Source organism: Stegostoma tigrinum, chromosome 17 (genome assembly GCF_030684315.1).
Source record: "Stegostoma tigrinum isolate sSteTig4 chromosome 17, sSteTig4.hap1, whole genome shotgun sequence".
NCBI classification, from domain to species: domain Eukaryota; kingdom Metazoa; phylum Chordata; class Chondrichthyes; order Orectolobiformes; family Stegostomatidae; genus Stegostoma; species Stegostoma tigrinum.
In genome coordinates this window covers 50676645-50691341 of record NC_081370.1, presented here as the reverse complement: position 1 = coordinate 50691341, position 14697 = coordinate 50676645, and the positions used below count along the sequence as shown (strand labels likewise).

The 14697-nt window shown below is 40.5% G+C and overlaps 1 protein-coding gene across 4 annotated transcripts in view; it reads right to left on the bottom strand.

Annotated features, from left to right (window-relative positions):
* LOC125459355 (very-long-chain 3-oxoacyl-CoA reductase-A-like) overlaps window positions 1–14697 on the bottom strand; it is a 165631-nt gene that overhangs the window by 43722 nt on the left and 107212 nt on the right. For all 4 annotated transcript variants that reach the window (XM_048545730.1, XM_048545731.2, XM_048545728.1 and 1 more), the window contains one exon: window positions 13622–13666. In XM_048545730.1, coding sequence (XP_048401687.1) covers window positions 13622–13666 — 45 coding nt within the window. The remainder of the gene's footprint in view (window positions 1–13621; window positions 13667–14697) is intronic.

The window sequence follows — 14697 nt, the reverse complement described above, 5'->3', positions numbered from 1 at the left end:
GCCAGTCTTACCCCATCATCCCAGTTACATGCACCAACAAGCTGAAGTTTCCTAAAACATTATATTCAATATAAAATCACAATATTTACAAATTGTAATCCCATGACCACACTCAGAGCTTCAAGTCGCAAAATGCACCATTCACTAACCATCCTTATATCATGCAAAGTGTTAAACAATTAACTGTCAAAGAATTATAAATGTCAAAACTTGCAATGGGCCAAAACCATCAAAAGCTTCCTAAAAAACACTGATGACTTTGCGCAAATATACTTCTACCAGGACAGCATGGTGGCTCAGTGGTTAGCACTTACCTCAGCACCAGGGATCCAGGTTCAATTCCACCCTCGGGCGACTGTCTGTGTGAAGTTTGCACATTCTCCCTGCATCTCTGTGGGTTTCCTCTCAGTGCTCGGGTTTCCTCCCATAGTCGAAAGATGTGCAGGTTAGGTTGATTGGCCACACTAAATTGCCCATACAGTCCAGGGAAGTGCAGGCTAGACAGATTAGCCATGGGAAATATTGGATTACAGGGACAGGGTAGGGGGTTGGGTCTGGGCAGGCTGCTCTTTGAAGGGTTAATGTAAACTCGATGGGCTGAATGGCCTGCTTCCACACTGCAGAGATTCTATGATTCCAATTTCAATATTTTATTGAAACAAGCAGTATTAACGTAGAAATAGAACAAGACAAGAAAATAACGCAAAATGAACATCTGAATTTAAAAATTGGTGGGGAATTCCTGGGTTAAGTTCATCACGATCAGATTAGTAAAAAAAGTTAAATATATTTTCGGGCCCCAATCGTACTTGATTGGCTGATGACTGATGGCTCTGATAATAATAAAGCCTTGCTGAAGAATTCAAGAACCAGAAAAGATAAAAAATCTTAATTCCAGACCTTGAAATACAGGAAGATCACCAAAGAGATTTTTGACAGTCAACTAAATGGTATTGTTAAGTGTAAACATTTTTGTGAATTATGTTTTAAAATTTGATTTTATGGCTCAATACTCCACTGCATATAAAATCAAAACCCAACAACTGAATGCTGCTTGCAATTTCACCGCTTTGTATTTTAGAAGCTGTGAACTATGAATGGCACAAATCATCATACAGCACAGAGACAAGCCATTCAACCCAACCAATCATGCTGTTATTTATTCTCCACGGCAAGTCTTCTCTTAAAATATTTACTATATTTGGGATCTGGATGTTACTGGTTAGGCCAGCGTCATTGTCCAGCCTCAACTATTTTTGAATTAAAAAGACAAAAGAACAAAGAACAGTATAGCACAGGAAAAGTTCCTTCAACCCACCAAAACTGCAGCAACAGTATGTCTTCCTAAACTTAAAAAACTTTTTGCCTCCATAGTCCGTATACCTGTTCGGGTATCTGTCAGGATGTATCTTAAACCTTACTATCACATCCATCCTCACCACATCCTTTTACCATTCGTGTAAAAGAAAAACTGCCTCTCATCTTCTTTAAAAACTTATTCCCTTTTGCTTTAAGCCTTTATCACCTAGTAAATGACACTGGGCAGGGGAGAACTGTCTGACTATCCATACCCCTCAATTTTGTAAACTTCTCAGACTGCCCCTTATCCTTCAACACACAAGTGAAAGCAAACCAAGATTGTCCACTCTCATTAGCTAGTACCCTCCAAACCAGGCAAAATCCTGGCAAACCACTTCTGTACCCTGTCCAAAGCCTCCACATCCTTTGGGTATTGTAGCAAGCAGAACCACACACACAATATTCCAAAGCAGCCTAACAAGTTCAACATGACTTGTCAATTTTTATACTCTATGCACTGACCAATGAGGGCAAGCATGCCACACGCCACCTAGACCACCTTATCCACTTGTGTTGCCACTAGATGTTGTGCATCTAGATCCCTCTATATGTTGATGCTTTTAAAGAGTTCTGCCATTTATTGTATACTTCCCTCCTCCATTAGATTTCCCAAAATGTCACACTTGTCCAGATTAAACTCGATTTGCTATTTCTCCACTTTGAAGTCTCCAGCCTATCTATATCTTGCTGCATCCTCTGGGTAATACTCACTATCCACAGCTCCCCCAAATTTTGTCATCCACAAAGTTAATCAAGCCACCGACATTCTCCTCCCAGCACTGCTTACTGCAGAATACCCTGATCACAAACCTCCAATGTGAAAAACTCCCTAGCGAGTTTTGAGAAGATTTGTAGCTCAGGTTGAGGTTCTGGATGTGAGTTTGCTCACTGAGCTGGAAGGTTAGTTTTCAGACGTTTCGTCACCATTCTAGGTAACAGTGAGCCTCCGAAGCAGCCTTCGGAGGCTCACTGATGTTATCTAGAATGGTGACGAAACGTCTGAAAACTAACCTTCCAGCTCAGCGAGCAAACTCACATCCATGAAAAAACCTCCTTCCACTGCTGTCGAGTCTACGACTAATCCAGTTCTGTATCCATCTTACCAGCTCACAGCAAATCTCATGTAACTTCACCTTTTGTATCCACCTACCACAAGGGACCCCTTCAAAAGCCTTGCTAAGGTCCAAGCAGACAACTTCCATCACCCTGCCTTCATTTCCTCAAAAAACTCAATTAAGTTTCAGACACACTACGTTTCCTGCACAAAGCTTTGCTGCCAATTGCTAATACGTCCATATTTTTTCAAATGTGAGTAAATCCCAAGAGCTTTTTCCAATAGTTTCCCCTACCACTGACCTAAGGCTTGCTAGCATGTAATTTCCTGGATTATAATTATTGTCCTTCTTAAGCAAAGGAACAATGGCTCTCCTCCTGTCCTTTAGGGCTTCTTGTGACAGACAACGATACAAAGACTTTGTACAAGATCTCCTTCAGGCCATTGTATCAACTACGGTAACTGGTCTCATTTCATCTGTGGATCTACACACCCCCCACCCTCCAAACCCTTCACACATTCATTCCCCACCAGGAGGGTCTTGGGGCTCTCCGCTTCTTTCTGGAGCAAAGACCTGATCCGTCCCCACCCACCACCTCTGCTTGACCAAGCTCGTCCTCAGCCTCAACAACTTCTCTTAACTCCTCTCATTTTCTTCAGGTCAGCGGGGTGGCCATGGGAACCCACATGGGCCCCAGTTATGCATGTCACTTCGTGGAGTATGTGGAACATTCCTTATTCCAGTCCTATTCCACCCCCACCCACAACATTGTCTCCAATACATCGGTGCTGCCTCCCTCTCATCCAGAAATGGAAAGTTCATAGATTTAGCTTTCATTTTCCACCTTGCCTTGCTTTTCACCTGGTCTCCGATTCTTCCCTTCCCTTCCCCGACATGTTTCTATTTCTGGGGATAGACTGGCCACTAATATCCACTACAAACCCACTAACTTTCCGCTTCTTGGACTATACACCCTTGCACCCTGCTTCCTGTAAAGATCCCATTCTCTCAGCCCATCGTCTCCATCGCATACATTCAGATGAGGCCACCTTCAACAAGGGAGCCTCCAAAATATCCACCTTCCTCCTCAACCGAAGATTCCCCGGCACCATCGTCAACAGGGGTCAACCAGGTCCAACCCATCTCACACCAAAACCTTTAACCTCCCAGGTTCGTCACAAGCAGATTAAACGGCCCATGACTAGGCAGTTTAAAAAGTTTAAAGCCCTGCATTAACACCCTGATTTTGGCCTATAGAACTTTGATTATGAACATCCAACAAAATGGAGGCTCCATGAAGTAAATCCCAATACCACCGAGTTGCTTTCAACCCAGAGTAAATGGAAATCAAAACAAAACAGATGGATATGTACTTCCTTGGGGGACTAGTTAGCATAAATCTGCTATATTCAGAAAATTATATATACACAATTTCATTCTCTCATACATGAGGCTGCACTTTCTACAAGCTTGCTATTTTAACATGCCTTGCAACTTAATTTTTGTAATCTCTGAATGTTATTTTGCTTCTTAGTTCAAGATGCTTACATGGATAAAGAACTGTGGGGAAGCAAATCATTAAACAGTACATGAGTCAGGTGATGAGGAGAGCACCCTGGCAATGCTCCAGCAGAATTGTGATGCACGTCAACTTTTGTAGTGTCCCACAGCTAAAGATAAACCAAAGGAAGCAGCAAGAAAGCTGTCAGTCCACCCACTCAATTAGCTTGCACCATGGAAACCTTTAGTCAACATTCAACCCAAATTGCTTGAAACCAGTTATTTCAGGTATACAACTAGCAAATTTATAATACCAATTCACAATCTGCATAACTAGTTTCAAACAGAACACAGCATTCTAAATAATTCCTTCCCTATTTCTTATCAGGGGAAGAAAAATGGTAGTAAATATTCCCACCCAGCCAAATTTTTAATGGACTACCAAGACTTGAAAACAACTGCACTTAGGAAAAAGACAGAACTGTGCAAAGGGAGAAAGTGGGAGGGCTGGAAGAGGAGACCAAGACTTATCTTTGCCCCCCTCCCCCAAGCTTTTTCAATTTTCCAAGTACTGAAACATTTACACTGATGATCAGCAACTAGATGTTGTGAAGATGGAAAGGCCAATTTTCTAAAACACAAGAGGTAAGAAACATGAGCAGTAATTGTCCATACCCCATTGAAACTGCTCTATGATTCAACTTGATTATAACTGGAACCCACATTCCAGTCTGCTCCTCAAATCCTTCAAGTCCCCAACACACCAATTATCAGTCTACCCATACTTCAACGGATTCAAAGACGAAATATTCACCACCCTTCTATGCATTCAGAACCCCTGAAAACAGCAAGTTACAACAGGCTGAAGGGTCTTCACCCAAACCAAAAAAACATGTAAAAACATTCAAAAATGACAGGAACAGAAGATAGGACCTTCTTACAAAAAGAGATACACCCTTCAGCTAATATGCAGCTACAAATAAAGGGCCAAGCATGTGAAAATAAAATGTGGGAGGCGGAAAGCCACTGTGCATGTAAGATAGGGAGAAGGAAGCAGAGAAAGAAACAAAGATTTAATAAGATTTAATTTTGCATCCAGTTGAGGGAGACAAGACAGAGTCTAAGACTATTTTGTTTAAACTTAAATAAGAATGATTGAGAGCATGAAAATAGTGCTGGCTACAAAGGAACTGGGAAATTAAGTTATGGGATAGTCAGTAAACATGCAGGCATTTAAGGAGCTATTTCATACCCAAAGACAGATTCTGTTCAAAAGGTAAAATTAAGGATAGGAAACAACATCTACTACTTAACTATGTTGGTTTTCAGTGGTACGAAATTGAAAGAACAGGTATGAAATTCCATGAGTGACCAGTCAGAAAAATAAGACAGAATGCAAATAAAAGCAGCAAAGAATGTCAAAAAATACAAGACTGGCTGTAATGTTATTGTTTTGAAATCATTTACATCCCTTCCTATCTTTCTAAGGAAGTATTTTCTATCTCCCATGCAGTGAAGGATTCCATTTGTTTCCGGAATCATGGGCAAATCCATGAATCTAACAGCGTGTTTCCTGTTGGCTGAAGCATAACTCTCAATTAGATTTAAAGTTGGAGTGCAAAATATGTTACAACTACTTCCCTCAGATTGTAAATTGACGGACTTTAAATACAGGCTCTTAATAAAATTGAAGCTGCAAAACTGAGCAATTTATGCAAAGTAAGTCTATTTAGAAACTGTACATTTTGATGACTTTTTAACCATGAAACAGATATTGATGTGTTCATATATTTGATGAGAACAAAAAGAATTGTTGTTACCTCTAAACACTAAAATGAGAAGCGCTTCAAAACATTTATTTTCAAGTACATATTTTTAATATTTCAGCCAACATCATGCTTTCTACTTATGTCCTCCTCATCTTCAAGCTCACTGCACACTACCTCAGGTTTTTGTCAATCTCAATTTGTTAATTCCACTTTATGACTAAGCAAACGATACCGATTGGCACCTTCACAAATAGTGGCATACAGTGAGAAGGCAAGAAGAAAAGTAGGAGTTGTTACATAATGTTCAGGAGTGGAAAGGGATGAATACATTGTTCAAAGAGTATTGAAGAGATTCCAGGAACTATCAATTCAATATGATTTTTCCTTCCATGGCTTAGAATTCTTATAGAGGAAGATATTTCCCAAATTAATACTAAGATGAGACATGTTGTTCCATCATGCGCTCATCAGGTCAGATGCAAGAGTACCAGTTTTCAAAGGGAACAATAATTTATCTTGCATGAGGAAAAAGCACTCACTAGTTGGCAAGTCAACTTTGATTGGTCATGGCATTTCAATGGAGAGAGCTGTACAAGTACAGAAAGGAGTTCTGCAGGGGAAAGGAACATGCCCAGGCACTGTGGCTCATTTGAATCAAATAAAAGCATAGGTAATAATAGCTCCTTGGTGCAATCTACATGGCAAAGCCTCAAACAGTCGACTTGCCAACTAATCAGTGCTCATTTCTCATGCAACATTAACTGTTACAGTGTATTCTGTTGGAAATTTGGCATTCTTGCATCTGTTCTAATAAACTAAGATGAATGAAGTGAAAACTGAAGATTTCAAGCAATACTCAAACTCTTACCAAGCAACTGTGATCCAAGGTGTTCTATAATATATTTACTGATTCATATGGGCTTTGCTGGTAACAGTATTTTAATCCAAAAACTGCGCAACACCCAGTTCTAAGATTAGGACAAATAATATTGGATAAAACCTCAGCGTGGAATTTTGGGAGTTCTGCAACAAATTGAGATGCAAGATGGAAGGTAAAAGAATCAGTGTTATATCCATGAGCCACAAAATTTAAAGATTGTTCAAGTAGGAAGTTGTGGGTTGGCCTCTTAGAGATTTATTAAATTATGAGGGGCATCAATAAGGTAAATAACAAAAGGTATTGTCCCTTGGAACAAAAAAAACAAAGTTGTTAGAAAAGCTCAGCAGGTCTGGCAGCATCTGTGGAGGAGAAAACAGTTAATCTTTTGGGTCCAGTGACCCTTCCTCAGACATTGTCCCTTACCTAGGGAGTTCAAAACTAGAAGGCATAGGTTTAAGGTGAAAAGGGAAAAGATTTAAAAAAGGTCCCCAGGGGCAACTTCTTCCACTCAGGGTGGTTTGTATGTGGAATGAACTACCAGAGCAAGTGGAAAATACAGGTACGGTTACAACATTCGAAAGACTTTCGGACAGGTACACGAATTGTAAAGGTTTAGAGGGATATGGGCCAAATGCAGGCAAATGGAACTAGTTTAGTTTGGGAAACTTCGTTGGCACAGATGAGTTGGACAGAAAGATCTGCTTCTGTGCTACATGGCTACGAATCCAGACACTGTTGAACTTTAGAGATAATGGGAACTGCAGATGCTGGAGATTCCAAGATAATAAAATGTGAGGCTGGATGAACACAGCAGGCCAAGCAGCATCTCAGGAGCACAAAAGCTGACGTTTCGGGCCTAGACCCAGGGTCTAGGCCCGAAACGTCAGCTTTTGTGCTCCTGAGATGCTGCTTGGCCTGCTGTGTTCATCCAGCCTCACATTTTATTATACTGTTGAACTTTAGAATGGCTACAGATCATATGATTCGCATGCTGGTCACAGTTCAGAAACTTTCAGCAGCATAACTAAAGGGCAAGGCAAACCTGATCACCATGGTGGAATTTCTCAAATATTAACTTCCTGGACACTGTAAAAAACAAAGGGGACAGCAGAACATAGACATTCCACCTTTTAAAGCAGCACAACAAACTCTCCTGAATATCGGTACACTCAGACAATGAAGGCCATCAGTTTAACTGGGACAAGGTAACCATAGTAGCCCAAGCCAAACATAAACACACAAGAATTCCTACAAGCATGGTTCTCCACCCAAAATACAATCGAACATATAGAATTGGACCCCATATACAAACCCATACAGATCAAAAACAGAAGTGACACTACCCACCATAGCGGACCAGACAGTATAAATCCAAGTGGAATAGAACAACATCCCTTCAGAGGCCTCACTGATGTCATCAGCTGCCATGATGATGAAACGTGTGAACGAGAACAAGCCAGCTCAGTGAGCAAGTCAACAACCTCACCCACAACCCAAGCTACAAGTCTTGGCTAAAAAACTTTAAACTCCACCTCTGGACCTAGACCAATAACAAGATGTAGATGGGCAACTTAAAACTCAGTACGGCTGCAGAGGTGCCAAAAATCTATCCCCAATTTTAAATGGATTTTAGCCACAGCAAAAGCAACACTAACTAAACGACATAACAATAGCTAATGCCACAGGATCAAACCTCCTCTGCATTTTAAAGGGTTTAATTATAATTGAAACAGAAAAATTGCAGGCATTGAAGATCTGAAATAAAAACTGTGCTGCCAGAGAATCTCAGCAGGTCTGACAGGATCTGAAGTGAGAGAAAGCTTGTGTTACAATATGAATCTTGAGAACACCTAGACTCCATAAACAATTTGTACTGAACTCAAAACATAGCTATTTCTTTCTCCACAGATGCTGTCAGTCTTGCTATGTTTCTCTAGCATTGCTTTTACTAATAATTATACGTTGGGTAAGTCTTGACTTGCCTGATTCCAACAGCATCAGGACAATTCAAAGCCAAAAAGTGAATTCTGAAAGCTGCACTGTCCTTGAAACTTGCTTGCTGTAAAGATTTCCAAAGTAAATTGGTTTCCAGTCTATAAGCATCACCTTGGCATATCATCAACAACTTCAAAGAAAATCTGCGACTCAGGTCTTCAGCCACATGAAATCATCTGAACACTACCTTCCGAGTGAAGGAACCTTCACTGGACACTAATACCAGTGACTTGATAATTACATGTTTAGTTTTGATATTTGGACAAGTAAACCCTTTTTCTTTCCTCTATTTTTCTTGCAGGAGTGCATGCAAAAGAGAGGGGACACAATAACTGCTCTGGATTTGAAGGTCTGAACAAATTCTTATTTTCTCTCAGGGGAGCATGTCACATTCACTCAATTGACTTTACCAAAACACACATTTGTGAAAAAAAACACTGCAGTTTTTTTTTAAACAAAGAAAACTACTCTTTACAGACGGATGGCAATGAATTTAGAAAGTTCAAATTGCCTCTCTTCCCTGGCTGCGTCACATAGCACTAATCCAGGAATTGTGGAATCATTTAACATTCTTCACAATGGAGGAAAAAAATTAATTAATTAATCTGCTTGAAAGATGTTGCAACTCTCAACATGGTTACTACATTTCTAAAATATAGAAACAATGACCAAAAACTACTGATAAATTTTGCTAGTGTCTGTGGCTAATACGACATTTCTTTGGGTGGTGAAGCATACAAACATTTCGTGGACCTACAAATTACATCAAAAAAAGTTGCATTCTGCCAGAGAAAAGTGTTGAGACAGGTTGTGGCTTTGTACAAGATTATGTAAAACCCCAGGGAAACCCACTTAACACTGCCTCTAAAGCTTGTGACAAAGATGCAGTTCAGAACTCAAACCTTCAACAGAAGAATGTTTTTCAGGCATTGCAGAAAATAGTGCACACAGGCAGACAGAGCAAAGCATCTTGCCTTGTCATCAATCTGTTGATTAGTTTCTAATGGGGGGGCAGGGGGGGATTTGACTCGCTGTAAGGTGGGCAAATGTCACCGTTTGGCTTAGGAACCATTTGTAAGGCAAAGGTTACTACAGCAACCCTTTTACCAAAAATGGAGAATCAGAGTTAAGAAACAAACTGGATAACAGTCGTTGCTAGGTTTTATCTGAAGTTGCAGAAGGCAAATCAAGTAAAATTCAGCAAATCCAATTCAAGGAACCAGCCACCAATGGAGTGTGATGCACTACCATGGTTTGCTCAAAAATGGCTACCATATCTTGGGTTGTATTGATCTTCGTGCCATTTATAATCAATGCTTGGTACCTGGCGTATTTAAATTAAGGACTTAAATTCACATTAGTCAGCAAGCCAATGACCAACTGGTTACCATCCACTCCAGGGACTGGGGAAGCAAGTTAAAAAACAGGCTATGTGTTGGAGTGCCTCCATGATTACACACCCTAGCAATAGAGGAATTCAGAAACTATGTCAATGAACCAACAGATTTGGTGGTCAAACATCCAAACTAAAAGAGCCCTACAATGCTTCTGGTTATGGTTGCCGGTTAGCCAGCCAGCTCGGCTGATTAGGGGTAAACCTCTCTGCTGCTGGTAATCTCAGTATCTTCATTTTCATAATCTCTCTCGTTCTTAATATAAAAACACACTGGCGCAAATTTTTCAGTCAGTGGTAGTACAGACAACTAACTTGGTGGGGGAGGGGGGGGGGGCTGCTGCCCTCAATGTTGATGCCATGGCATCAACAGCCCTCTTGTTGGCAACAGTTTAAAATCTGACACCAAGTCAAGGAGATGCTCTGGTGTACAGCAGCAGTAGCAATAATCAGCAAACAGGGAAATCACGGGTATTCTCAGGTTAAACCAGCAAGTTAAAAACCCTCCTTTACTTGCAATTTAAAATTCCACATACAATCAGTATAAAAACAAATTTCAAGACACTATGTTAGAAGTGTGAAATTTATCGCTGCAGAATTCCAACATTCCCTGACTGTAAATGATCTTTTCAGGGCTAGTGAAGGCGTTCCGCCTCAATTCTGAAGTTAGTACTATGTAGTTACACATCATTCAACAAGATTCAAGGGTTTTGCAACGGGACCAAATGAAATACCGGAACTTTTCATTACTTCACTGACAACTTAAGAAATTGCACTCTTGACAGGACTTCAACAGTGGACCCAGAGGAGGGGCAAAAATCAGTGACAGCAGCTTGTGGATTTGCACAATATTCTGCTTAAGCTTATCTCCCGAATCTCATGTTAGCATTCACCGCCAACACACCAACGAAACTGACAAGTTCGCACCACAATGTCCATAGCACTGGCCATTCACGTGCATCGCCAAAGTAAAAATGGCCCAAAGTGCTTTTCGGAATGGATAAGAAACAGAACATATCAAACCACACGAGGAGCTAATAGGTCAGATGTCCCAAAGCTGTTAAAGAGGTTAAAAAAAGTATTTAAAAAAAGGAACAGAGAGAGGTATAAAAGAGTAAGAGACATAAGGAAGGGAATTCGTGAACTTGAGGCTTCTAGTTGCCTAGACCCTTTCACCAATGGATGAGAAATTAAAAATCAGGGATGCTCAAGAGTCTAGGATTACTGGAGTGTTGATATCTCAAGGATCTGAGGTAGAAGCAAGCATGGAGGATTTTGGAAATAATGGACAAGTATTTTAAAATCATTGCATGGCCTGGTAAAAACAGTTCACTAAGTACAGGGCTGACCGATAGCAGGACATGGTATGAGTGAAGACACGAGCAGAGATTCTGAAGATCAATTTTGAGGGTAAAATGAGTGACAAGCTTGGCATGGATTTTCATAGTCTAGACTAGAGCTAAAAGACACAAACGAGTGCGACAATACATAAGCAGAGTTTGGGATGATACCAGATGAACTAACTCAACAAAAACAAAAACCTACCTAATCTTGGGCTACTGTCAGGGAGAGAGACCGAGTTGCTACGTGGGAAGTGAAGTTTAGAGCAGGGAGTGAAAAGAATCATACTAAGTGTGAGTGAAAAGTCATACTAATAATTAAAATCAGAGGAAGCTTCTATTCATCTGGTTTTGAATAGTTTTACATATCCAGCTTTATACGTACTACAGGTTTTACTACCTCTAACCATTCTTGGCTCTCTATTAACGTGAATGATTAAGAGCCCTCTGAAGTCTTTGACTCACTTATGCAGTCTCTCATCAGTGCCTCCACACCCACCCCAAGTACAAGCCTTAACTTGCTTTCACTCGACAGCCCTTAATCCTACTCCCCCGCTTCCACCCACTCTGTGCTGCCTCTTCCTGATATGCATGCGCACACATTCCGAGTGCACCGCCTTCCGAAGGTCTCTCCCTATACATAGTTGGCAGGACCTCTTCCGAACATCCCTCCTAACGACTCACTCATGACACCATCACTGTGTGCACCTTCCCACTCAGTCAACAGCCTTACAGTAACACCAACCAGCCTTGCAGCCACACAGGTGCATTCATGGTCAGGTCACTGAGTGAAAACCAGCACCTATTCACATTTCTGAAGAAGGGTCTCGACCTGAAATGTCAAGCTTTCCTGCTTCCGAGGCTGCTTGGCCTGCTGCGTTCATCCGGCTTCACACCGTGTTATCTCAGATTCTTCAGCATCAGCAGTTCCTACTACCTCTCTAACCTATTCACAGCAACCAGTCAAGACCGGAGTTGCGCTGCTCGCTCTTCTTATTGTACCCCTCTCCAACCTCCCGAAGCACACGGCTCCACCAAAATGTCAGCAACAGGCAGCACTGGATGAGTGATGGCACTCAGGTTCAGGTTGGCACGACGCTCAGTGCGACAATTGGGACTGCTGGGGTTCAGGTCTGGGTACGATGAGACTCTGCACACCAGAGTTTGTGGATTGCCTGCAGGATAGTCTGATCTTTGGGATCCTCTGGACAAGAGAGCAGCCAAGCTCAGTGCTGACCATGATGAAACAAACAGATCCGAAAATCAGTGCTAAGGTCACAACTCCACAAATGGGAATTTCAGTCCTCATATGTATGTAGAGCCTTACTAGTGACAGAACGTGGCTAAGAATTGGCTGCCAATAATAGGGAGTTTGAGCCTAAGTTACAAAAGTGCAGAGGAAAATAAAGTCAGGTTTAGTAACATTGGAAATTAATCCTTCAAAAGCAGATTTACTAAATAACAGTAATGTTGTAAAAAGTGCACTTTTCTAAGAAATATATAAAGAAAGAACAAGCGTGTTGCTTTAATATTGAATTTAACATCCTTTCTCAAAACATCTCTATTCATGAACAGTGCTCTAGCTCAAGACTTCCTAACCACAAAGAGACATTGTTTACAATTACACCACATCAGGAAGACTTTAGACTTAAAGGTTTTATGTAGTGATTGAAATTGCACAAGAGAGTTAGAATTTTGAAAGCACTTGCAGAAGAAGATTGTTGTGAAAGATTCAATTATAAATTTCAAAATTGAACCAGGTAAGCACCAGAAGAGGAAAGCCTTGCAGGGCTACAGGAAATGTGGAGGAGAATAGAACTAGCTGACTTGCCATTGCAGACAGCCAGAAAAGACATGCTGCCCCAAATAGTGACCTTCTGTGGTGTGACCATTTTATGGTTCTACAACCTGAGCTGGCAAAGGGATGCAGAAACTGTAAATGACTTCAGTTAGAGAAAGGTGAAAATCAACCAGAGGTCTGGACGCTGCTTGAAATCAGCATTAGGTTTCGCATGCAATGAACAAAAAGCAGTTCTGTTTCCATGTGTAGGCTCACAAGTAAAGTAGCAGTGGTGAGGTGTTGCTAACACTAGGAAACCACACCCTACTTGCATATGTCTGTGGGGAAAGAAATTGAAGAAAAAACTCAGGGGTAAGTGTAACAGGCCATGAAATAACTTGATTTGTGTCGCCAACTGATAATGCACTGTAATAAGTTCACTTTTAAGGACAGAGCTTAAACTAATAATGTAGTATAACTCATCTATAAACAGGATAATCATGTAAAGAATTAAAACTTTTACAGAAATTATTAAATGAACTGGTTTTACCTTACAAACTGACACGATGTTGATGTTTATCATCTTGTTGACAACCTGAGAGAAAAAATTGATCTGTTAAAAGCTTATTGTGGTAATTCAGCCTCTACACACAATGTTACGACAATGAGGTGGGGGAGACATTTGCACTAACAAGAGGTGGACTCTATTTGCTACATAGGACACAGAATACAGATCAGAGCATTCAGCCCAAAGGTCACATATTACATTTATGCTCCATTTGGGCATTCACCCATTCTTCATTATCTAAAATCTATCCTTTTTCTATTATTCATATGTTTGCCTAACTTCCCCTTAAATGTGATTTCACTTCAAAACACTCCTCTTGATATCAAGCTTCACATGCTCACCACTGTTTGGATTAAAAAAATTCTTCTCAATTCTTAAATTTTTTGGCGACTAGCTTATATTGGTAAACTTTGGTACACTATTCCCTGGACGTGGAAGCATTCTGTTTGTTATAAAACATGCACCACAATTTGAAATGCTTCCATTAGGCCACCCTTCGGCCTTCCTTTTTTCCCCCCCAATAAGATATTATCCAGTCTGTCAATCCTTTCTTGACAGGTATATCCAACATTTTTATCATCACTTAATCTCCTGTGCATCCGATCCAGTGGTCAATCCTTTTTATAATACTGCAACCAGAACCATTTGTTGTCTAACAAACATTCATCATAGCTTAGGAAAATCACTACTTTTTAAATTTTATTCCCCCAGAAACAAAATCAAGTACTGACTTATTTAAATGGCTTTGCTAACTTGTTTTACAGCTTTTAGCAAATAGCATATTTGTTTTGACATCCCTTTGTTCCTCTACCTCACCTAGATTTGTAACTCGAGTCATATTGACTAACCTACTTAGTACTTCGGTAAGAAAACTAACTCATGCTTGTTGTGAACTTAATCGATTTGCAAGTTCATTGATGCCCTATGCTTTGTTGCAGTCCTCCTTAATATCAACTACAGGTATCTCTTGCAATTTGGTGTTTTTAATTCCAAAATCAAAACTGCTTGTGCAAATTATGAACAGCAGCGATTCCAGCAATGAACCAATTCTCACTTTC